Source organism: Zingiber officinale, chromosome 7B, assembly GCF_018446385.1.
Source record: "Zingiber officinale cultivar Zhangliang chromosome 7B, Zo_v1.1, whole genome shotgun sequence".
NCBI lineage: Eukaryota > Viridiplantae > Streptophyta > Magnoliopsida > Zingiberales > Zingiberaceae > Zingiber > Zingiber officinale.
In genome coordinates, this window is record NC_055999.1 from 97,974,794 (window position 1) to 97,999,850 (window position 25,057).

At 45.2% G+C, this 25,057-nt stretch overlaps 2 protein-coding genes across 2 annotated transcripts; both read left to right on the top strand.

Moving 5' to 3' along the window:
- The first annotated feature begins 485 nt into the window (after positions 1-485).
- LOC122004601 (DNA polymerase-like) lies at positions 486-16,122 on the top strand. Its single transcript, XM_042559463.1, has 4 exons — positions 486-645; positions 6,586-6,941; positions 7,087-7,990; positions 15,899-16,122. Exons 1-4 carry the CDS (start codon positions 486-488, stop codon positions 16,120-16,122), a joined length of 1,644 nt encoding a protein of 547 aa, XP_042415397.1.
- A 6,922-nt stretch (positions 16,123-23,044) lies between these two features.
- LOC122006439 lies at positions 23,045-23,843 on the top strand. Its single transcript, XM_042561942.1, has 2 exons — positions 23,045-23,632; positions 23,731-23,843. Exons 1-2 carry the CDS (start codon positions 23,221-23,223, stop codon positions 23,811-23,813), a joined length of 495 nt encoding a protein of 164 aa, XP_042417876.1. The 5' UTR covers positions 23,045-23,220; the 3' UTR covers positions 23,814-23,843.
- The last annotated feature ends 1,214 nt before the right edge of the window (positions 23,844-25,057 follow it).

Here is a 25,057-nt window from a genome sequence, read left to right on the forward strand (position 1 = left end):
CGCTTCTCATATAGAATAGAGAGGAGAGGCCAGGTTACGATAGAAGATGCAGAGCTGGTTTATAGTTCGTAGCTCCAGAGTAGGAGTTTGAATCTTCCTCTTGGAAAAGAAAGAGTCAGGGCTCACTCAGAATGGGCAGAGATCAGGAGGACGGAGCTCGTGAGTAGGCGAGACTTGACTTTCTTTCATGCCGATGTTTCATTATATATTAATGAGAGTAGTAGCGTTCGCGGGCTATCGAGCCCAACCTACCCAACTTAGATGAAGCACGAGCTCGTTCACCGCTATCAAAGAAATTGATTATCGAAAAGGTGAAGTTAGAGAAAAGGGTGTCGATACGATCTCTCTCCCTCTCCTTAACTTGAAAGCGAGCGTCCCCATACAAAGAGACTCTCTCTCTCTCCCTAACTTGAAAGCGATCCCTTCCCAATATTACTTTAGTTTAGGCAGCTCTTCGCCCCACAGCAGATTACAGTATTGCGTAAATGGCTCAACGGCCATTTACTCTTACGTTCAGCTCTTCAAATACTGCTGATGGTTTTTTAGGCGACTATCGTCTCACCTATCCATATCCAGTGGGTACACTTCCCAACTTAAAAGTGATAAGTATTAAACTTTTGTTCAGCTCTTCAAATACTGCTGATGGTTTTTTAGGTCCCAACTTCAAAGTTCAAAGGATTCAACTTTTGTTCAGCTCTTCGCCCCTTATGGTCGAGCGGGATACCCTTCTTTCTATACGAGAAAGTTCGTTTTCAATCCTTCCAATAGCCATAATGTTTGCACTAGTCTCTTTCCTGGAAACATAGAGGGAGCTCTTTCTCAGTATCTTCTTGTATCGGCTAGACCTGAAAGTTCTTGTTTTAGACTAGGCAAGGACAAAGAAGTAGAATTAGAAATCCGCAGCATCAGCTGTATCAGATCTTTTCGTTGACGCGGGATAGGTTTGATTCTATATTTGAGCACTGGTGGACCTAGGAGTTGAAAAAAGAGAGTGAGGCCAAAGCCCCATAGCTGCCTTATTGAAGTTGGATTGATTGCAAGCAGTAGTCTGATTCCGGGGAAGAGAGTTGAAGAAAGTAGATCGATGGACTTCCAGTCTTCTTTATACGTATACCACCCACGCCAACTAGTGATGTTAACCCTATCTAGGTCATAAACAAAGCCAATCCCCCCTACTCGTATCGATAGCTGCTCCCATTGGGAAGAGAAAGAGAATCAATCCTAGGCCTGTCCATGGTTGACCCATGGCATTGCCATCAAGTATCTATGACCCCTGGCATTCACTTTACTCAGAAGAAGATCGGTCACCCAAAAAGAAGTGAGCTCTCATGGGAGGCTCGCTACAGTGAATAAAGCTTAGTAAGCGGGAGTCGATCCACAGGGAGAAGAGGTTAAGTAGGCGAAGGCAGGCTAGACTGGCTAAGGTCTAGAGGGATATAAAAGAGTATATAGACGAGGGTACTCACTTTCCCTTTTCTTGCTGTCTTTGAGTTTGATTATGAAAGAAGAGGTCGAGATCAGTATCTGAGGCTGGGGAGGAGAGATTGATTGGAAGGAGCGGTCGAGCGCGTCATTATCACTCGCAGCAAGAAGATCAGTATACGTTTTGAATAGCCATTAACGTAAGGCCAATAAAAAAAAGTAGTCTTTCCTTTCGTAGTTTCGTATTCACGACTTGGTGCTAGCTGGAGGGGTAGAGTGAATGGCCCAAAGCCATAAATGCTGATGGGGATTGGGTGGCGCTGGGAGTCGTCATTGCCCCAGTTGACATCAGCAGTCTTTTCTTGCGAGATTACTTAGGGTGGGGCTATTCAAAACTACGATATGATTTCTGCCCGTGGGTTTTTGAAGGCAAGCTCTCTTAAACGGGGTTTGACGATATTACCTTCACAAAGGAAACTGATGAAACTGGTCCCAGCTCAGACTCATTCCGTCTACGTCTAATGGGCTTAGCCTAATGGTTCTAGTCTATTGCTCCTTATCCGTCACTATAGGTGATAGATAGAGACTCTTCCCAGTGCCAAGAACTAGGACATAGGACAGAAGGTCAACCCTTGGGTACGAAAGTGGGCTATTCCTTGACTACTACGATCTTTCTCCCTACCTTCAGCTGCTCGTCTTCAATCTCATCCGCTAGCAAGCTTCATTTCTGCTCTTCCATCTCTCTTCTACTTTTTTTTGAGAATAGCTTTGACTCCGACCGAAAGCTGCTCTTCTCTTGTATTTCGATCTGCTAATCTACTTTTCCTCCCTTCATTGCTACCCGAGAAAGCATTAGAAGCAAAAAGTGAATGGTTAAAGTGAATGGCTACATGCCTTATACGTGCTCACTATCTTCTAGTTTGATCGCTTGTTTCAAACGCTGAAGAAAAGAAAGCAGAATCACCCGCATAAGCATAAGCTGGAGGGAAGGATCTTGATCCGAAAGTGACGATGCAAGCTATTCGGTCTGAGTTGGTGTTCAGTATGGAGGTACCGCTTCACTAGGGCTCTGCGCCCGTTCCTGAGGTTCTTGACCCAATGCAGTAGTTTACGTTAAAACGGTTCGTGCTTTGTCGAGCAAATCGAGAGCTAAGGCTTCAAAGCTATAAGGGGTGGGCGCGTGAAAAGGATGTACCGTAATAAATCAAAGATGCTTTCGATAGACGAGAAAAGGATTGGTTACTGCTCCGAAGTTTCGCAATTCTTGTTCGAGTAAGTTTCGCAATGAAGTGTCTCGTTTGAATAGGTGAAAAGTCTCAGGCTTGAATCCGATTGAATGATGGATAAACCCACAACCAGAAAGTGGGGTCTTGCTAGGTTTGAGCATTCAAGAGAAGGAATTACATATAAAAGAAAAGGCAGGATTTGCATCACTGAATATGAAAGGAAAGGGTGAGTTTTTGACTTACAAGGAAAGGGAGAAAGATGAAGATCTTGTTGTGGCATTCTTTAGATCAGAATCAACATCCTTTTCTCATGGTGCTATTCACATTCATTCATCAGCCTGCTTCGCACCCTTTCCCTTTCTCAAAGAAGAAGGTCAGCTCGTTCTCTCTTTGTATTCCACTCTATGGCTTGCTTTCGAGCGAAGCGAAGCAACCCCGTCTCTTAGTCGCCCCGTCGTTCTCACTCGGCCCTCAGAATCGGTTGGCTCGTGGAGTATACTGAACCACTATAGTTGAGGGCTCGGCAAAACCCTGTGATTGGAATCCGCTTGTGAGCTTAGCGCCCTCGGGAGAAAAGTTGAATGTTGGCGGGTCCCTTAAAGAGGGTTAGAGCTGCTACGGGTCTTCTTTAGAATAGGCTCGAGCGGCAGGGCCGAGGACGGGAGAGCTTTAAAGTTAATATTAGGGGCGAAGAGCTGAAAAAAGACGAAGGGAAGGGTAGACGTAAGGATAGAGCTCTCCTGATAAGGGGAGGGGAAAGAGCTTTTTTTATTAGGCTTGCTCCACATTCTCCATGATCGTGGGGGTTGCTTCCGCTCTTATTTCAGGAAGGGCTGCAGTGCATGTCAAAAATTTACAATATAAAGAAGGAAGTGTCCATAGACATGCACGTCGGACTTATTTCCGTTATATCCGTTATATTCTTAATTTAGCTATTCTAGCCTTTGAAAGCTATCCCATCGGCCTAAGATCATAAGACAGCCTACCTGCCATTCGTAGATCAAGGAAAAAGCGCTAAGGGCCCCCAGCATCTTTGTACTAATAGACATTCTTGCAAAGATCGAAATCTCCGCTTTAGGCAGAAAGCAGAAGGTAGCATATCATATCCTATTCTATTCGTTGCAGCTTACTCTTTCTATCTGTTTTGAAGGAGCTCCAAAAACACATTACTTCAGAGCGGGGAATCTTCCTACACTACAAGTGCGCACCAACAAGCTACTACGATTGAAAAAGTGAAATTGGATTCAGTTAATCCGCGCATATGTCCTGAACCTGAAAAGGCATATTGAGTCCTTAGAACAGAATTTACAGCGAAGACTCCTCCACTCCGGTCTACCCTCTCTATCGTTCAATCTTATGTACGGAAAAAGAGTGGATTCAAAACTGTTCAGATAGCTATGTCTTTTTTACTCCACTCCCTTTTGAGGGAGATTCAAAGAGTCGTCATAGCCTAAACTAGTTTCCAACTGAAAGAGATTTCCAGTGCAGTGGAGGAACGTTGCTGAGCTTGCCGAAAAAGAGTAAGATGCTGATTCTATAGCAGCTCCGATTCCTTCAACAGAACCCCTCAGACCAATAGCAAAGTCTAGATCAGCAGTGCCAGACTCAGAGAGTTGCCTTTCTTCTCGTGGGAGAGAAAGAGGATTGGTCTGACTTTTCCGTGCTGAGAGGACAGATCGTGGGGGATAAAGAATTTGCAAGGAAGGATGGTGATGAGCCCGTCTACTGGTTGTACTTCACGTAAAACCTTTTGACGGTGGGAAGTTGAGCAAGTACCATCCCGCTGCACACGAAGAAGAATGGGAGTTAGAGCTAGAGACTAGAGAGTTGATTGACTAAGAATATTATGGACTGACTACCCACTTTGAAGACATTGATTATTACGGACCGAGCGAGGGAATATGGATTTGATTTAAGCGCTTAACTGCTAGTTCCATTCAGGGATGGAAGCAAGGAATCCAATCCAGGAAAGTGATCAGTCCCACATCGACTAGACCTTATCCTAAGCCTAAGGAGAGGGGAGAATTCGATAGCAGTAGCTGCGGACATGTCAACCCTTCCACCAGTTCGAGTTTGAGTTTGCATTCGATCTATCAATCAATGCCTGTGCTTTCCGACCGGACTAAGAGCATTTCCTTCTGAGCTAAGAGAATGAAATTCAGCCTCTCAACTCATACAGAGGGAAAAGAAATGGAGAAAGGCCCTCAGACGAGTCTATAGCTTCAGTTCCTGACCGAGCACAGTTCAAGTAGATATTGACTCTGACCCTAGCACAAGGGATCGAAGAAAGTTTGCTACCACGATTGAAAGAGTAGAGTAGTCCAGGTCCATTCCGAGAGCCGGGTCAGAGAATGATTCAACCTTGCTGCTAGCTTCGTTGAAGACAGATTCCCGAAACCCATCAGCATTGTGGGATTCAAGGTTCAGTCAAGGTAGGGAAGGGAGAGGCGCCCAAGTCAATCATGATCTATCGCAGCCGGTAAGGGATTGGACTGTAGCTAGCGAGGACGAGTGAGTAGTTAGCTCATGCTGCTAGGGTGAAAGCAATGAGGGCACCTTCTCCCTCTTCCTCTCGTTAGCCCTCTCCCCTCACTTGTATCGGACAAGCAGACTCAGTTCAACTGCCCTTTCAGAGTTCCTTCCCTCTTTCAGAGCCTAATCTCATCATCTAAGGTAATGAGACCACGTCGCTAGAGCTAATTTCCTGATCGAAACTCTTGACTTTAGCACTGTAGATTCTGACTACTGGCCCTGGTTCACTACCGGACTTGAATGACTGGGATGAACTGTCTACTAGTTGAATGAGATCCATCTGCCTCGACTTTGATTTTCCAGTCGAAACCCGCATCTCTAACTTGAGCCTGGTAGACCCTCCCGATCTCGTCTCTTACGTTCGGTTAGCCAACTCTACTCTGAAAGCATCTTCGCTCTCTATTGCTTGAGTTGAGTTTGCTCGTCACCTCGTCACTCACGTCGTTTCGTACCTGTAGAGGAAGAGTTGGCTTGACGCAAAGCAAATCAGGTGAAGGGCCCGGCTCCATTAGCCATATAGAATGCGAGGGACGTGGAGTCCTCTACTGAATGAACCTCGTGCCCCGGCTTGGATACTACATTCCTATGTAAGCTACGTCGGTAAAACAACAAGCGGATAAATATAAGGATGCCCCCATAAACAGAATCCTTGTCAAGGCTTACTACGAGGCTAATGAAGCCCTTCCGCCTCTGACCTCTCTCGAAGCGAAAGACGACGAACTACTAATTAAGCTTCTTAGGGATCGCTTGCTTCTCATCCCTCAACCAACTCAAGTTATTCTGCCGAAAGCCATTTCTCTCTCTAAAAGTCAAAGTAGGAGAAGGCCAGCGCCCTCATTCATGAGGAAACTGCCCTCTTCACGCACTACCAAGCGTCGCTCGTTTTTCGTAGGGGATTTTGAAACAGTTCTAGTTAACGATGTCCAGTATGCTTATGCAGCTGCTTTAATGGAGGTGGAGCCAGGAGCAGAACTCACTCCTGAAGCAAGAAATTCCGTGGAATCATTCTTTTGCACTGAACCCAAAGAGGGCAAAACCATTGCTGACCTTAGCGAACAAGTGCTCTCAGACTTTATCATGGAATTCGAAAAAAAAAGGCTTCCAATTTTAGAACTTCTTTTTTTCACAATTTAGGACGTTGGTCTATTTTGACTTAGCTTTTATGCGAGACTTGGTATCAAAGTCCGGATGCTTTGTAGAAACAAGTACATCTACCAAGGTCTATAGGAACGAAGGCTTAGCCATACGCTTCCGCGACTCGCTTGCCTTCTTTCCTCTCAAATTGAAAATACTAGGCCAGACACTATGCCCCCATCTCGGACCAAAAGGCACAATCCCACACGAAGAAATAAGCCTTTCCACCATATGGCCTTTACGTGAGCAACTGCTAAGCTACATGAGGCAGGACTGCTCCTGGGAGGCATTATGCTCAAAGCGCAGTCACTGTGTTGGGAACGATATGGCGTCGACATAGAAAATGTGCTGTCCTCACTTGCACTAACGATCTTTCGCAAAAACTACTATAACGAAGAAGAGAACCCTATTTATGTGTTGAACCAGAACCAGGATACCTTTATATGGCGTGGTGACTTTGGAGGGCACAGTGATCTTTATTTGCCTGAGGGTGAGAACCTCTGGTACTACGACCAAAATTCACTCTTTCCGTCAGTTATGGCGTCAGAGCCAATGCCCGCAGGTGCCCGGAGAACTTCCTTGGAAGACCAGCCCTTAGAAAGCCTCTTTGGTTTCTTCGAGGCCTTAGTACAGTGCCCGGACACTATGGAAAGACCATTTCTGCCCTATCGTAGCAAAGAAGGTTCCCTTCTATTTCCGACTGGAGCCTTTCGCGGAGTATACTTTAGCGAGGAATTGAAGTACGCTATTACGCTCGGATACCAAATCACAGCGCGGGTATGTCTTTGAAAGGAAGCGAAGCCCATTCGAGCACTTCGTCAATGATCTTTACGCTTCCCGCATAGAGGCAAAAAGCACGGGGAATGAGCCCTTATCGTATCTCTACAAACTGATCCTTAATAGCATCTACGGGCGTTTCGGTATTCATCCAGAATCAGAGGTCAGTGAGATTTGTTCTCAGGCACGTTATTACGAAATACTAAAGAAAGACCCCGGCTTCAAGGACGCCCACTTATTATCACCTGAGTGCTACCTGGTTATTTATGCAAAAAATCGAGCGACAGATGAGATCTGGGAACCGCCCAAGTATTCTGCCCTTCACCTTTCTGCAGCAAGAACTTCCTATGCACGCATTAAAATGCAACCGTTTATTTCGACGAGGAGGGATTGCTTTTACAGTGACACGGACAGCCTAGTCATTAGTGAACCTCTGCCGAACGAACTCGTTTCATCAACGAAGCTGGGCTATTTCAAACTTGAGCATAGGATCAAAAGGGGGATTTTTCTCGCGTCTTACGCGCTTCAGCTCGAGGATAACAATTATATAATCAAACATAAAGGAATGGCAAAAGCACATGTCACCTTCGACTGGTTTGAAAGGCAGCTGCTGGACCCAAAGGATATCACGATTCAAAATCCCTTTCGCATCATGTGGTCCAACTTAACAATGAGGCAAGTAGAAACACGAATTCGTTTACGCATTCTTTCCGGCACCAAACGGGATTTAGTTTATGATGATAATGGCAAGTGGATAGGCACCAAGCCCATCAAGATCATTGACCTCGGAAACCCGGAGCAAACGGCCCTAATGAAAAGCACAGAAGAACGCATGACGGAATTACGAGAGGAGAATCTGCGACTACGTAACCTCCTCCTCCAAGGGGATAAGGATAAGGGTGAGAGCCAAAAAGGAGATCCGGCTAATAAAGAGAGAAATGAAGAAGACACACGGGGGGTGCACACATGGGTCTTCGTACCTTGGCGAATTCTTTGTCATAAAATCATTCATCTATTTGAACAGCGAAAGGAAGAAGGCGGTCTTAAGTGGCCTTCATAAATTGCTCGATTTTTGGGTAAAACGTAGGAGACCACCCCCCAGAAGCAATCGAGAGAATAGTTACAATAAGAAAGAAGGAAGGTCTAACAGGTTAATTCAGCATAACACCCCGGGCGGCGCACCCCCCCTCTCTTGTACTATAAGTAGTCTCCTTCCAAGCAATTTACCTACTTAAAAGAAGATTTAGTCGCTTATATATATATATAAAGAAAGAAGCAGTGATAGGCCGCGCTGATTTGTACTCTTCTCTTTCTTATTCTAACTGTGTTTCCTGTCGGTTACTCTTCTCTTGGGAGGTGGTCCCCCTAATGAGAGAGCTTCATTCTAGTTTAGCACATCGTCTCCTCTTTTTTTTGCTTTGATGAATGAGACGGTTGATGATTTTCTGGCAAAGGATTTTCCACCGTGCTCTCACCCATGCAAAGGCACCACGTGATCGCGAGACTTCTTTATTTTGGAGCAGGCGCGTGATTTCTTCCTGTAGTAATTGGGTGCTCTTATGTGCGCGCTCCTCTATATGTTTGATTATTCTCTCAGTATGATTAGCGTCATCCATATCAATGACTTTTTTGGGCTTAGTGGCTATCCATCGATTCTGCTCATCGTACACTAGATCTCGCTTAGTTCCCGGAAGAATTCGCAAGCTAACCTTTGTTTCCACTTTTCGGATGGCCAGTCCAGATGATCCGGAACGGATTGTGAATGGTAACCTCCTTAGTGAGGTTTAGGTCTTGGAGCTGGCGTTCAAACCATCGAAAAGTCACATGCGCTTTGGCCGGTCCTTTATGGCGTAAAATCAAAGTCTCGTTCTCTAGGTGGAGCGCGTAGGATTTGGGGGCAAGGGCAAGAAAGATGCCTTTCTTTATCTTGTATTCAAACTTTAAAAGCCCGAGCTCCGTGGGGGAGACGAGGTCTTTGGGGAGGGGTTCGCGAATTATGATACTGTCAGTATCGGAGTAGAAAGAATCGTTGCGCGCAACGTGAGGATGCATTACTATACGGGCATAGGCTGTGATTGACGCAGATAAATGGACGGCTGAATAACGTGGAGGTTCCCTCGTCGGGGCAATCATTTCGATTTTTAACGAATTTGACTAAATAGCATGTATCAGAGATTTGATAAGCGTCCTTCAGCCCTAAGTCGTTCATTATGAATTCTTTATAGCGGGCCTCCGTGCATATCTCTAGAACTTCGGACTCTGGATGAATTCCGAGTCGGCCGTAGGCCGCGTTGAGTACAAGTTTGTACAAATATGACATTGGTTCATTACCCGCCTTTTTCGCCTCTTGTCGTGAGCTGTACAAATCAGTAACAAAGCTTTCGAATGGACTGGGTCTCTTCTCAAAGGTGTACCCCCGCGGTGATCTTGTATCCAAGAGTCACGGCATACTTGAGTTCCTCAGAAAAAGAAAGACCTTGGAAAGCGCCAGTTGGAAAGAGAAGTGTGCTATTTTTGGTTCGATAAGGAAGAAAGGGTCGCTCAATCGTATCCGGGCACCAGATGAGAGCATTAAAAAATCCAAAAAGATTATCCAGTGGCTCTTTCTCCAAATTCGTTTTCCAGACGGGTGCTCCGGCGGGCATTGCTTTTGACTTCATGATAGAAGCGAACAAACCGTTAACATCATAGTAGTACAGGTCCTCTCCCTCGGGAATATATACGTCTGAGTGCCCCCCGAAGTATCCCTTACGTATGAAAGAATCTGAATTTCGGTTAAGCGGTTCTCTTCGGAATAATCTAAAGATGGTAAGCGCTAAGGAAGAAATAGTAAAAACGTTCTCAATGTCAACTACGTATGCCTCCCAGCAGAGAGTTTGGGTCTTTTGCATGATTCCACCCAAAACAAGGACGTCTTGCTTGATATAGTTGAGGAGTTCTTCACGCAGAGCCCAAAAAAAAGTAGGAGAAAGAGATATGGTCATGGTCAATTATCCCTTTTTCTCCCAAATGTGGACAGAGCGTTTGGCCTAAAGTTCTTAAATTGAGTGGTAGCAAAGCCATGGAGTCTCTATAGCGAATCACTAAGCGCCCCCTCCCGCGGTAAACCTTGATCTCATATATATACTGATTACGGCACAAAGTGCGCACTCTTGCCCCTTGCCTGGCATAAAAATGGAGCAAAAATAGACCGTCAAAGCGACCCAGATTGTGGTAGAAACAAGTGCGAATTCCCGTGTAGGATGCTCGGATCTCTAACCGATGCGTGAAGTCAGAAAGTATAATAAAGCTTTGATCCTCAAAGGAGGTGGTGTCCAAGGGCTCTTCCTTGCAGAAAAAAGGAGGAGACCCTCTTAATGGAAGATGGAGTAAGCTCATCATTTGGCCCGATCTCCATGAAGGCAGAAAAGGGTGCTGAACGTCGTTCACGAGGACCGTTTCGAAGTCAGCGACGAAAAAGGAGCGCTTTGTCTCGCTACTTCGTGATGCTGGGTACTTGGTTATAATCCCTGGTGAGAGTATAGTGGTCCTTTTATTCCTAGACAGAGAGATGGGTCGCGGCAGATCCACCTTACTTGGTTGAATAGTCAGAAGTCACCGTTCCTTTATAATCATCATGACCAGTGAGTCTTCCCGCGCCTCAATTGTGGTAAGGGGCGGATGGTTTTCACTCACATGGTTTTCACTCACTACGAAATAGGTGCGCAAGAATATCTTCGTCACCGACGTTTCTTCCCCGTATTTGTCCGCCTCTACTTTGACCAACTCGGATAATTTGAGACATGGAGAAATCCGTGCCCTCCCCTACATAGGGAATGGCTCGCCCCAAAGTATAACTAAAAGATCCCAGAAATGGGGATTCCAATGAATAACCAAAGGTGGCTTTGACGTAGGACGCGGGGATATTCTCCACATATTTGACCAAAAGACGAAGGAAGCGCATTTCCGATTCCATTTGCTGGAGGGGGTGATTCCGGGAAAGTTGTTTGAAGATAGGCGCAGCCAGGAAAAACGATTTTACAGGAGCTTGGCCCCATAGATGATTCTAAGAGGGGCCAAGTCGAAACGATCTGGGCTAAATTCAGACTATGTTGTCCCCGCACTCGTAAGATGACTGCGAGAGGAGCTGTACTTGATATGGTCAAGTGCAAAGAAAAGCACCAACTCCTTGTTCATTTAGAACCCATTGTTTACGTTTCTGTGAAAAAGACAATGAAAATCAGGACCCCCGCGAGGGGGCCAGAAACCTGTGAAAAGCAGCACGGATGTCTGATCCCTACGGACCGACAGTCAAGTAGAATAGGCGCGATCGAGACTCTCTTTATATGTGACTTCGGTTTTCACACGAAGCTTGATGACAACAGCGCGACTAGGCGCAACTATACCCAACAATTGGGTACTTGTATCTACAAGCGACTACTATAGAGTGGGTAAGGCATAGAGATATATCTAGTAGTATACTAGTGAGTCAATATCTCTTTACTCACTAATTGATCAAAATTAGTACAGAAAAAGATAAAAAAAAGGTATTGCTACCAGAAAAATGAGACCTATAATTTGAATTCTTCTGCCTTTTACTTAAAAACTTAGAAGATGAAGATCCCATCCTTCGGAAAAAGCACTTCTTCCTTGAAGCCTCATATGAAGCGGTCTCAGATCCTCTTCGAGTAGTCCTTCTTCGGAGCCTGCTCGTTGCTCGCATCTGCTTGCTAGCAGCTGCTCGCTATCATGAATCTTGAAGAAATGACCTGAATCCTAAGGCAATATGTAATGCATTAAAGTCCACTGATATGAGCTCTATTCTTAGCTACAATGGCTTTCTTCCTATCGTAAAGGTATAGGACTTGTAAATAACTATATATATGGATGAGAAGAGGAACATTATCTAGATAGATGAGAAGTTGATCCAGTTGCGGATCCAGTAGTGTTGCTAAGCTTTGCGACTAAGTGCTGGTACAGGGCAGTTTTCAGTTTAGTTATTCAGATGGGAGAGGCTGGCTACTAAGTGGTGGTGCAGGGCAGTTATTAGTTTAGTTCTTCAGTTCAGATTGTGAAGCGGAGGATGGAGGGGGATTAGGCTCGAGGGATTAGGCCTATGTTCCGATTCAGACAATGAGGAAAGGGGGCTTCTTCCTGCCACCACCACGTTGTCTAATTGGGTCTCCACTTCTTCCCGGATCTTGGGCCCATGCTGGAAGAGAAGAGGGGGAGGGTCTGCTGAGATGGGCAAAAATGAAAGAAATTGTACAATTAGTTACACTTGATCCTTGATTATATGCGATGCGAGTGCTCCCCATCTACTTCTGTCTTTTGGGTCCTCCATGCTCTATTAGTACAGTCTTAGTCTCTCTTATAAACTATATAGTTCTTTATTAAAATATAATTATATATATATAATTATTTTAATACTAATCTTTATTTATAAGGGCATCTTTAGGTGGATTTTTCGATTAGCTTCTCGCTTCTGCTCGGGAGTCCGCTTCTTCTGTTCTGCTCAGGAGTCCGCTTCTTCTGCTCGGAGTGCTAAAATCCACTTGGGCTGGGAGTCGGAACTCCCGCCTTATATAGCGGATTTCCTTAGTGGATGTCCTATCCTAGTGGGGAGGTCTGATAGGAATGAATGGTGGGGAGGTCTGGTCTGAGAGGAATGGTTTTTCGGGGGAAGGGTCTGATAGGAATGAATGGTGGGGAGGTATTCTAGGAATGCATGGTTTCGGGGGATGGGGAAGATAGGAATGCATGGTTTCTATCGGGGGATGGGCCTGAGAGGAATGAGAGGAATTAAAGGTTTGGGGCAGGGCAGGCACTTGATTGATAGGAAGGGTGTCTTAGACTTGAGATGCTGATAGGAAGGGTGTCTTAGACTTGATGCTTCGAGATGGATATAGATGATGGATGAATGAATTCGACTTCGCTACAAAAATGCTCTCTGCCGCTGAGGGCTTCTACCGCATGTAGCTACGCAAGAGATGAGCACTGCCGCATGTAGCTACGCTTCAATTGGCTGTTGCTTCGCTTCATTTGTCCATTCCGCTTTCTACCGCATGTAGCTTCGCAAGAAAGGCACTGCATAAAGCTGCAAGCTCAGCTCCACTCCTAAACGCTGCAAGCTCAGCAATGCTCTCTACCGCATGTAGCTTCGCCCCATTTGTTGCTGCCGCATGTAGCTATCGCAATGATGAATGCTCTCTGCCGCATGTAGCTATCGCGGAATTTCTCGGCCGCTCCTCGCTCATGTAGCTATCGCGGAATTTCTCGGCCGCTGCAATTGGCCGTTTGTCGGGTTTGAGATCTTTCTTTCCCATTATTTGCAGTTAGTTCGCTGCCACCGCTCCGTGGGCCGGCTTTGTCTTTCGTGTCTGTGAATAAGACCATTCCAATCCTTTGCTTCTATTCGGTGGACTAGTCCCGCTCGCCTAATTCGCTCAAGCAATGGGAAGAGTTAAGCAACTGTCCTGCCACTTTCCAGCAACTGTCCGGCCAACACTAGCCGCTTTCTTCGGGGAATGACTCCTCGTTGTGCTGCTTAGCGTCACTCAGAAGTGCTTGCTCAAGAACCATAGGGAGCGATATAGTCGAACGAAAGTGACGCCTGTCCTCTTTCTTATGGGTGTGCAACTTATTGGATTGGACGAGTACACGATGTAGTTAGTAGGCGATTTGTGTTCAATCGCATTGTTTGGAGTTCTGACTTGGATAGGTCTAGAAAAGAAAGGCACACCTCCAACCAGATGGAGTAGAGGTAGAGGTTGAGACGCAGTGATAGAGTAAGGCCGAACTCAAGCCAAGGAAGAGTGGTCGAACCGAGGAGCGAATGTAAGCCGAAGCGAAAGATCAATCCAAGGAGCAAGACCATTACAAGTCCACTAGGACCCGAAAGCGACCTACATGGTGTCCTCGACCGAATCACGGTGCCCTCGAACGACCTAGATGCCCTTTCCCTATACCAATAGTGGTGATATTTGTAGCATTCTCGTCACAAGAGTGAGATGATTGGATGTCGAATAAGGGAGCGAACGAAGAGAACGTTCTTATTATAACCTCTTTCATGAGTCGGCTTTCCTTGGCTCCTACGGGAGCAACCTCTTTCTTAAGACCCGTGACTACTTTAATGGGACGGGAGCCTTAAGCATAGGACCGCTGACTGGAGCACCCTTATTATTTCTTCTTTTATATATCTTATAACAAAAGATCAGAAGCAATGGTTCGTGCTCAAACTACCATAGAGGATTCGGCTGCCAATTCTTTCTAAGCCAGAGACAAGAGAGTGAATTGAATGGCAAAAGAACAGAGTAGGAGTGGGAATGGGACGAGGAGAGCCTAACGGAACCCATTCACCAGAGACATAGAGGGGGATGAGCCCGGGTAGAGAGGCAGGGAAGGCTTTCTTTATTGGCTGGAGGGCACCGAAGCAGCTGTCATGTGGGCTAAGAGGGGGCGGTTCAGCTGGAAAGAGAGGTCCCAGGCTCTTGTGATTGATGCAAAGAGTCCGAGAGGAGCGGCTTGAAAGGTTGAATCGCCTAGCTACCACATAGATAGGAGTCAGAAATCCAGTGAACGAGAGCGCATCCCGAGGGAGCAATTGGAGAATGAGAGGATTGATTCCGCAGTAGGTAGGGGTGGGACGAGCGAGTACCGATAGAGGGAGACCCCACATATATGGAGCTCCGGAGAAAGCACAATCGGAGTTCCGGTCATAGAAGTTAGGAGCGACAGAGAACACGCGAAGAAGAAGGACTGCTGGCGATAGAGGTGCGGAGCGAGACCAGCAGTCAGTACAGTCAGATATGGTCAGAGGGAAAGATCAAGAGTGAGAAGTAGCCAATTCGCTCGAGCAGATCTTATCAGGATCCTTCCCAGCATCATCAAGTAGAGTAGATCTCATCCAGTACTATAAAGAAAGGGAGGCCTCTCGACGGATGGCCCTGCTGGGATCAACCTTCTCTGCTGCCGCTTTAGCTTCCAAGTAATGGTCCCTAGGCTTATTGGCCTATTCCAATAGGATAGCGCCTGATCGCCTACCGAAGACTCATGGAGAGAGGGAAAGGCTCCGTCACTACTCCTGGTGAAGAACACGGAGCGGTAGGCTAATCTTCGTGGGCGGCGAATTGGAGCCGAGACAGAAAAGCAGCGGAAGATCGATGCGTTGGAGTCGAAGGAGACCCGGGTGCCTTAGAGTGCGTAGCCACTATCCTCCCCCTGGTCGCCTCGTGCGGTACGGAAGGAAAGGTGCGGAGCGGGAAGCAATCAGTCATAGGGATCCGAGCCCACGTTATAGCTGCCTCTGAGACCACTACTAATATGCGAAGTCGAAGAAATGTGATGCCCTGCACGAAAAGCATATAATAGTTCTTAGTTCAGTCCGCTTCTATATCATTCCAATTGTCGAGTTTTAGAATGAGGTCATTAAAGGTTGACTCGCCCGCCCGGGTCCGCTTTCCCCAATTGGATAGTCATCGGTATGAGAAGCGAGATAGTTGAGACAGCATAGCTCGTCCGTCACTCTCTTTAGTAGGAGCATTAGCAGCCAATAGTGCTTGTGGATCTCGAATCCATATAGGAGTTATGAATCAAATGAGTCGACTCGGGAGCACTTCTTAATAAGAAAAGAGGGCCGATTTTGAACTAGTAGATAAGGGCTCTGCAGCCGGGGCATTCAAGATTCAAGTCTCCAAGACCAGAACAGGGACGGGTATGACCAATCAAAGGAACCAATTTAGACCAGGATTGAACGGGTCAGGTCGTGCATAGATCCTTCCCGTCTTGGTGACAGGATTGATTTCGTGACCAGCTTTTGGCGATTACAGGTGCAATCTACGCTTCCTTCGGTTCTGGAGGTTGCTTTCTTCGAACTATCGTAGTAGATCTTCTGGATGGTCCCAGACTCTGGGTTGAAAGGGATTTTTCCGTTGAAGACTCGACTATCTCAATCCGCCTTCGATTCTTTGGCTGGGGAGGAACCCATGCCTCAGATGAGGAGGTCCCATCATCTTCCATTTCTGTGTCATCTTCCTCATCTGAGAAGGCTTGATTATTCATATAGAAGATCTAAAGTTCCTGCGCGTTGAGAAGTGTATCCTTGTAGGATATCACATTCTGGCTTGATTCCATCATTTGAGTGTCTTGATTTGGGTCATCACCCAACATTCTCTTTGTACTTCTTACTAATTGATCTGTCTCTTCCACAGAATGAGAGGATTCAGTTTCAATATCCATGAGAGAAAGTCAGTTGAGAGGAATAGCACTTTTCTTTTCTTTGGTGGTGGCATTTCCAAAATAGCCTTTCTTTTTTGACTCAGGAAAGGGAGACGGAATGAAAAGGAAATAGCCGAGTAAGATTCTTGTCAAACCAAGACTTGATGTCGCATATCTGCTGTTGTATGGCCAACCAAAGAGTGACGAGTAGTAAGGTTTGGAAGAAAAGAATTGCTTCTAAAAGATAGGATAGGGAGGCAAAGAGTGCCCAATCCTCACATCAGGACAAGTTTCTCAACCCGCCGAAATCAAAAGTGGTTTTTAACTGGATAAGGTCTTTGTTAGCTATTAGCTTAATTGGCAACTGGGATGGGACACAAACTTTGGAGGTTTTAGAATGACTTCAATTTCTCAGCTTAACCCTTCTTCGTAGAAGCTGTCAAGTTTGCTGAGCTCTTGACCAAGATTGACAGGCGATCTGGTAAGGAGTTTGAGAAGGAACCCAAGTTCTTGAAGAATGGTGATGCTGGATTTGTTAAGATGATTCCCACAAAGCCTATGGTTTAGGAAACCTTATCCGAGTATCCCGGTCGTTTTGCCGTGAGGGACATGAGGCAGACTCTTGCTCTTGGTGTCATCAAGAGCGTGGAGAGAGTGTTCAAGGATAGGTATTTATAGGCTGAGAGCTTCAGTTTCTCCTTGCTGTCTTCTTGTGTCTGCCGAAAAAATTGATGCTATGCTGCTCGTCCGTCAAGATGGCTCGACGTGGATCCCTATTCTTCTTTTCTTCCTAGTGTAGCCTTCTTGCTTCTTGACATAGTTTCCGCCTCCTTAATACCAACTTTCCGAAGGGGTAGATTGAGCGATGGCAACGTCCGAAAGGTATGATTTAGTAGTGGATGGGCCCCCCCTCCGTCTTTGAAACGTCTTAAGAGCGCCTCGCCGATCGATCTTTCTGCTGGCGGACAGGCGGGGGAGTTCAATTGTTGATGTGGATTTTCCCATGCAGGTTTACTTTCTTGTGGCTTTCGAGGTTACCTTTTTTTGTCTTTCATAGGATTTGAATAGGAAAAAAAAGCAATGGTTGCTCGGTTCTGATTAGAAAGTGCTTCATTCGGTCAAGAGGACACGACCTATTACCAGTCTACTAGCTCCGCCCTACAAAACATCAAAATTCCACCAACAAAACCCTCGTGCTGATCAGGTACGGGCCCTTAAACAATCTCATGAGAAATCCATTTCAATGGTGTATATGGTTGCCGTAAGAGAAAACGTCTATTCTCCTGGTCCTGTATTTGCCGGTACCACCTCGGAGCACTTTCTTCAGTTCTTTCCAAACCTCTCTCCCTTTTTCCGAGTGGGCCAAACATGCCTCTTCTGCGGGTCAGATCTTTAGGGCTCGGCCCACCCCCTTAGACAATTGGGCTTCCTGGGGAAAGCGTCTTAGTCCCCACAAGGTTCTGAAAGAAGAAAAGTAGGTCTTTTTTTTGTTTGTGAGCCTTCACACCTGTCCGAGTCAGAAACCGCGGACCTCTGCTGCTCTTATGTTTTGGTGTCCGGCTGAACATGAATTCCACTTTCGTCTGGATGCCATTGGCTCCTACGATCATGGATGTCGTGGCTCTGACCGACCGGCCTTCCTTGTACAGGAGAAACTGCTTATACGGGGATGTCTGTCCCTGATGTCTTAGGTGCCTGTGTTAAAGTAGAAAGGTTTAAGACAGCAGTCAGAAAAGCAAAATGGAAGTACGGCAATGGGGCTACAACTGCAACCGCAGTCTCAAGGAAAAGCAGGCTAAAGGCCAGCGCTAAACCTTACGTAAAACCTTACCTTACGACTGCTTCGAGAATCCCCTGTCCTTTCTTTCTTCACCCAAGCTCTTTTCATCAAACTATAAATAAATTAAGAGAAGAAATAAATAAGAAAATTCAATTCAAGCCCAAGAAAAAAGGAACGAGGGGAAGAATCGACAAGGAATCCAGTCCAGTTGTTACAAAACATAACATAAAATCGTGAATCAAAATACAAGCGTGAGGGGAATTCTCAACCCTTTATGTTAGAAGGTGCTAAATCTAACTTCTTTTTTTCTTTTTCAATTCTTTTCATTCTCCGCTACCCCCAAAACAAAAAGTGTGAGAGTCAACTATAGTTTTTCCAACACTTTCCTACAGAAAGGGTAATCCTCCTACGGGCAGTGGGTAAGGATTACAGACATTACATACAGGACTCAACGAGAACTGATTTTGGTTGTTGACCAAGCAAAGCAACTGAAATAACGGAACACTTTCTTATTCCCACTGAAGCTAGTACGCAATGAAGACCAATCCGCGAGTTACCTTATGACATCCAATAGCAGAAAGAAAGCTTGCATCTCCATCTTGGCTACGATCTTTCTTCTCTTACGAGATTCGTTTTTGGATGAAAAGAGTGTGCAATGCGTGGAGTGATCTGAGATACTCAATTCGATTGGGTTTGTGTTTTCCGCTCTTGGTAAAGCTACTTCTCCTCTTACGGGCACTGAAACTCACTCGGCTGTCCTGACATCGATAAGGCAAATTTATATCCATCCATCCGGATAAGAAACGACTCGCGAAGAAAGCGAAATCTAAAGATAGGGGAGGAATTCGATTTGAACTAGCTTACAAGGTAGTTTATACTCACTTACTCTAAAGAGTCAAATGCAATTGACTTTTGATTCTAAGGTCATTTCTACTTGCTTACTCCTTAGAGTATGGTAATTTCTATTTACTTACTTACTTGGATACAAGTATGGGGCTAAGGCAAAGAAAGAAGGGAAATGAAAACATTACCGACATCGTTTAAAAGATAAGAGAAGTCGTCAGTTGACCCGGCCATGTGGTTCGAAGCTCCCGAGTCAACAACCTAAGGGAGGTTCTTACTTGACTTAGGTGTGAAGATACCTGCGGCATTGGCAGAGTGGGTCTCTTGAGAAGAAGAGGCATAGGATCTTGATCTTTTGCTTAAGGTAGAATGGAGCGAATTCTGCGAGAATCTCGTTCAGAATGATTTTGTAGACGATGCTAGCTTTTTATCAGATCACTGATTGATAGAAGAGATAAGAGTCTCGACCGCTAGGAAGAACGTCTTTCTTACAAGCTAAAGGAAAGATGAACTAGGGATGACGCTTGGTCTTTCTGTAAAAATCTATTTGCCGGTTGTCTGGTCAACGGTTGAGCTCCAGTTCTTATTTGAAAAAGATATGATGCCGGTCTGAGCTCTCTTGCTTGGGGTCCTTTACTAAAGAAATCTCTCTACTACGGTACACTAATCCATTTTCGTATATATACGTCTATCTTTCTTTCAATTTGCTTAGGAGCTTTAAAAAAAAGAGAGAAATATTGCGCCTTTTACAATGTTGATTGGGAATTTCAGCGATCAAGTAGAATAAGATCCAGCAGAATGAGTTCTGCTTATCATGCCTAAATGTTCAGCGGATTCTAGTGTGAATCAGGGTGCAGCTACGAGAGACCATAGGCTTAGGCTCGTTCGTTATAATAAGGAATTCCTCTCGCTCGACGGGTCAGAAGGCTAGTGTGAATGAAAGGCATCTAAGATTCTTTTGACTTCCTTCTAAATAAGCTGGACCCGGTCTTGATAGAGCAAGGCCCATGGCTTTCTAGATAGGGAAAGTGAAGTTGTCTCGTCGCGGCCGATGTCGATGCATAATCTATTTCCGCTTTTTTGGGGGAGCTTCAGAATCTTTCACCAGGGGAGCAAGCAGGGTAATGAGGATTCCTATCTAACTAAAGAGATCATCTTGATGATGTTTAATTGAAAGGGAATATGCGTAGATTCCTTGGCCCTCTTACTCTGCGATCATCAAACTCAAGACTCTGTGTGGGATTGGGGTTAGTCCACTATAACGCTTTTCAAGGTCTTTATGTCATCGCAGCCTTTCAGTAGAAAGTCTTCCCTAAGCTCAGGATCTGAAGAATGCAGGTTCAAATCCCGCCCCCGCCACAACAGAACTATAGCATTAAGAACAGAACTCCAGCAGTAGCTTCAATCATTCTTTTTAGAATATCTATCCGCTTAGCAGATTCGAGCCTTGAAAGAAACCTGTCCGAACACAAAGCCAATCTCGACTTTTTTAATTGGATAAGTTAACGGAGGTCTTGTAGAACCTCGTAAAAGAGAAGGTTTCTCAATCTCAACTGCGATGAGCATCTTCTCTTATGATATTGATATTTCCCGATAGATGTTCTCCAGACAAGAACAAGGCGCTGTAAGCCCAGCTTTAGGATTTATCTTTAGTGCCTCTCGAACGAACGCTTCGACGAGTCGGGTTGATTATCTAATCACGTCTTGCAGAGCCTTATGTAGCCTTACTAGAGCAATGGACGGAAGACGCCCTGGACTAAGTTCAGTCACTTTCACTCCCAGAAGATGCGCTGCACTGGGTCCTTGAAGGCCTTTGCCTTTGCATTAACTCTTGGCAAGATTTAGCATAGGCTAATGCATCAGCTGCCGGCCATACATATCCCATATGCTTAATCCGCCGGTGGAGCCCTTGGCCAGAAAGATGTGTCCACCGCACTCGCTTGAGTGTGAAAGGAGCCACGATTGCCTATCTTTGCCGCTTACGCACCGCAGGAACATGCCGTCAAACGCTTTTCTTTAGCATGGAAGTCTAATCAAACTAGTTGACTAAGAGTCTCACTCTAATCTATAACTAGAACTTAGGATTCTAATCAAATATCCGCTAGCTATTGGTCCTTTAGTAAAGGTACGGGCCCTAGATTAGGATTATGGGCTAGTCCTTTAATTTAGCTGTTAACACGATGGCTGCGGCGAAGGCCCACACAAGGAATAGAGAATAGAGAGGCTGCGAAGACCTTTATTAGAGTAGAGCGCAAAAACAGATAAATTCCTAGATTCTGACTAGAGTCCGGCTCGCATGTGTTTAGCATATAGCTAATGAAAAAGAAGGCGAAAGAAATTGCCTATATAGTGAGACTGACTTGATCAAGCCCTTTCCCTTTTGCTGCCTGGGAATGACTGAATAACGACTCTATAACCTTGCCGGCTTCGATTTTCAAAAACTTGAGAAAGAGTGCTTTGCTGGTGTCTTACTCTGTTGCTTACTAAAACAAAAAGAAAGAGCAAACAAAGCCCACGACGCCCCCAATAGAACTTGTCTCTTTAGTTTTTGGAAGAGAGAAAAGAGATATGAAGCCTGAAGTCGACTCAATCGAGCTGCTTCATTTTACTTAGTCTAGTACTCTAGCTTATTTTCCTTCTTCTTACTTGGACTGCTTCCACTTCCGGAAGACAACTGACGCTTAAAAGCATAAGTTTTTTAGGGATCTTCTTGAACAACCGTAAGAGACTCTTTCTTGACAACTGCCACGGGGGGGAATCAGTCTATACCTTTCAATTTCTTGTAGTCCGTTCTTTCAATAGAAAAAAATGGGAAGAAGCGAAAAGTCAAAAGATATAAAGTTTTTTGAGTAAGGGAAACCCCGCCAAAGCATATCGCAAGAAAAGGTCTTTCTTTTATGGACTAGATCCCAGCAGACAGCGATCTTCTTATTATTATATTTTAGAAAGGATGGTTTCACGAATCTGATGGAAGGCGACGGATCAACAGCAGGTAAAATGAGTCCTCTACGGAGAGGTTTTTGGTGTATCGGAAAATGTGTAAACAAGGATTGGGAAAGCTTGCATCATGACCTTTTGGACCAGCTATGAGGAAAAAGAGGAACTCTTTATAAAGGAGAAGCAGCCATTAGAGCTATCCAAGCAGCTTAACTCAGAACCTTCAATAGCTACCCGAGCAGTATAACTCAAAGCAGCGGAACTCTTCACTCTGCCTTGTCTACGGGGAAGTGACTTTATCATGTTAGTTCGTTCACATAAGTTTTTGGGCCAGCAGTGAGTGGTCTGGGCCTGGCGAACTCATGGGCCATGGGGATTTCTATCAGCTGTACCACCCCTAGACTATCTCTAAGCATAGCGTCTTTCCTCTCTTTCTCCTTAGCGGAGCTGAATTCGACTGTGCCTAACAAATGAGCATTCCCCACTCTAATCTGGTTTTGGGCGTCCCCTTCCTCGATGAAACCAAGGTTAAATGTGACTTTCCTTCTTACCCTGCCATTGGTGCCTATCAGACTGCTATTCAAAAATCTTCTTTGACAATCTCCTTCGCAGGCTGAATGCTGTACTAACATGGTTTGAAAGGGATTCGCCGGTTGAGCCCTTAGCCTAGGAACGGGAGCTAGCCTTTGAACATAGAATTTTCATCTGACGAGCAACTTCGTACCTATCCTCTTAGCCGCTTTTTTCAATACCTACTGCCGAATTGAACAATCGGTTTAGAACGAATTCTTAGGATTTTCTTTTATTGTATTGAAAACATTTTTAAATAAACGAAGGTCACTTCAAGTGACTGCTATGACCTTTAACATGATAACTAGAATTGAACTGGAGTGGGGTACACTCTCTACCCGCTCTCATTGGGTGCTGGTGTAGAATGTATAGGCGTCTTCATCTGTTGATATGGATTATGGTCTCTCTGAAAAAAACTCTGAATTTAGCCTCCTGGTAGACCTTTCTAGAGCTTTCTGGGCGCAGAAAGATGCCCTCGATCCCCAGGCTTGATTCTCGGCCACGAACTTAGAAAAAGTCTATCTAGTCCTCCGTTTTGTTTACTAAAAGACCCAATCTTGATGCTTGGTGACTTGATCAATCAGCCTATTATATAGGTGTGGAGGAGATGCCATGAGACTTTAATCTCTATATACGTGCTCATTGGCCCGGTCGAACCTCGTTCACCGGGCGTGCGTGCTTCGAGGCCAATCCCTCATGTTTCCCAAAAGCTGAAGGAAAGAATCCTAGTGAATTGGTCTGTAAACAGAGGGCGACCAATAAGACTAGCTTACGCACTCAGGCTTTCCGGACTCCAAAACTCAAATGGCAGCAATGGTAATTGAATCCAGATGGGAACTCTATACGCTTCTACTTGAATCTCCATCCTTTCTTGTCATTCTCGAAGCATCAATGGATCTTGATCAAAAGATAGAGGCCCTTTCTTCTAAGACCCTATTCTTCCCTTCTGAAGAAGAAAAGAGGAAAAGGAAGACATTTGGTTTAACCATTAGCACAGCTTTTCACCCCAGATCTTTCCATCTATTTAGTGCAAAGCTCTCCAACTTCTGTGTCAATCCTAACACACAGCCAATTAAAGCCGATTTCCACCTTTCCGCCTCCTTCGCACTCTGGTTTCAATCGTGCGATCTTGACTCCCTCATTCACTGTAGGTGGGACAAACGTCAGTGCACAATCTGCAGATCGAATCCTGAAAAATTTAAAGAGATCAGCCCAGGTACTCTCAGATCCATCCCCATTCCCCTTTCTTTCCTCCTTGACTTTGGCTGGGTTCATCACCTGCAGCAGACACTTCATTCACAGTCTTCTCTACAGCTACCAGATCAACAATGGAGGTCGAAGAGTTTTCAATCTCCAGTTCTTCTTCTCCATCACCTCGATTTTGCTCTTCAAATTGAGTAGACGATGACGGTCTCGTAGTATCCTTCGATTCTAGAGTCAAAGGCTTCCCAGTTTTGTGCTGCTTCTTCCTCGCCATGAGAACGGCGTAAAGTAAATTAGCAAAACGAGCTAATCATGCGCCGAGAGAAAAGGCTCGTAACTACCTCAATTATGTAGCATAATTTTGATTAAAGCTTTTTGTTTTTTCATCTTCCACCAGGCGAAAACCTCACTGTGTTGAAGTCCCCGGTGACCAACCATGGTCCTGGAATGCGTTTAGACACTTCCTTTAGCTGCTCTCAAAGACATCTCCTCTCAGATAGTTGGTTTGAGGCCTTTTATACCGCTATTCCTGACCTTATAAAGGAATAAAGGAATAGAGTAAGGGGGAATTGTTTGAGTGTTATAATCTTTCGAACTGGAGAAAGAAAATCTTTCTCAATTCTTTTGTCCCAGCAGCTACAAGATAAAAGATCTCTGTATCTCGTTAATGTCATAGTTATATTATAGATCAGCAAAATTCTGCCGTTCCCGGCTTCATTCTCTACAGTAATGGCTTTAAATCTTTTCCCAAGCATCTGGTAATTCTGGCTGCTTTTTCTTTCAGAACCTCCAAGTGATATGCTCCATTACCAGTTTAGTAATACGATATGGGCCTTCCCAATTAGGAGACAGCTTGTTCTGGTCTCTTGCCGGTCGACTGGCTTCACAACTGCACATCACCAGATCGCCAACCTGGAATCGTCGAGCTCGAACCCTGGAATTATAGTGCCTGGCTACTTGCTGTTGCCGAGCAGCCATCCTAGCAGCGGCTAAGTCTCGCCTTTCCTCGAAAAGTCTAAATTGACACGCAAGGCCTGATCGTTTTCTTCGGTTAATGGTTGAGAAGTTCTATAGGTGGGCATGCCGATCTCAGCAGGGATGACAGCTTCAGTTCCGAATGCCAAGACCTCCAAGAAGCTTGGGTTGACAGACCACATCCCACTTAACCAAGGGTATGATTCTTTTGTCATCCGAGGAACCCCACAAGAACTTCCTATTGATCGAATCAATTTCATTAGCAACAGAAATAGGTAGTCTTGTAGATTGCATTGTATAAGATGCAATTTGCTTGTTACAGATTGTACAAGAACTGCTCTTCCTGCCAAGGAGAATTGGTTGGCTTTCCATGAACTAAGCTTCCTTTTAACCTTGTCAAGAAGATGCTTGTATGTGTTTTTATTCACTCTGGCCGAATGAAGTGGGACACCCAGATAGAAAC

What these genes read in the sequence shown, in the direction of transcription:
- LOC122004601 (XM_042559463.1), top strand. Translation starts at nt 486, where the DNA reads ATGGCTCAACGGCCATTTACTCTTACGTTCAGCTCTTCAAATACTGCT. An exon ending in TTGGTTTCTTCGAGGCCTTA is followed by an intron (nt 6,942 to 7,086) that starts GTACAGTGCCCG and finishes ACCAAATCACAG; the next exon opens with CGCGGGTATGTCTTTGAAAG. An exon ending in CCAAGGGGATAAGGATAAGG is followed by an intron (nt 7,991 to 15,898) that starts GTGAGAGCCAAA and finishes TGGCGATTACAG; the next exon opens with GTGCAATCTACGCTTCCTTC.
- LOC122006439 (XM_042561942.1), top strand. Translation starts at nt 23,221, where the DNA reads ATGGCAGCAATGGTAATTGAATCCAGATGGGAACTCTATACGCTTCTA. An exon ending in ATTTAAAGAGATCAGCCCAG is followed by an intron (nt 23,633 to 23,730) that starts GTACTCTCAGAT and finishes TCTTCTCTACAG; the next exon opens with CTACCAGATCAACAATGGAG.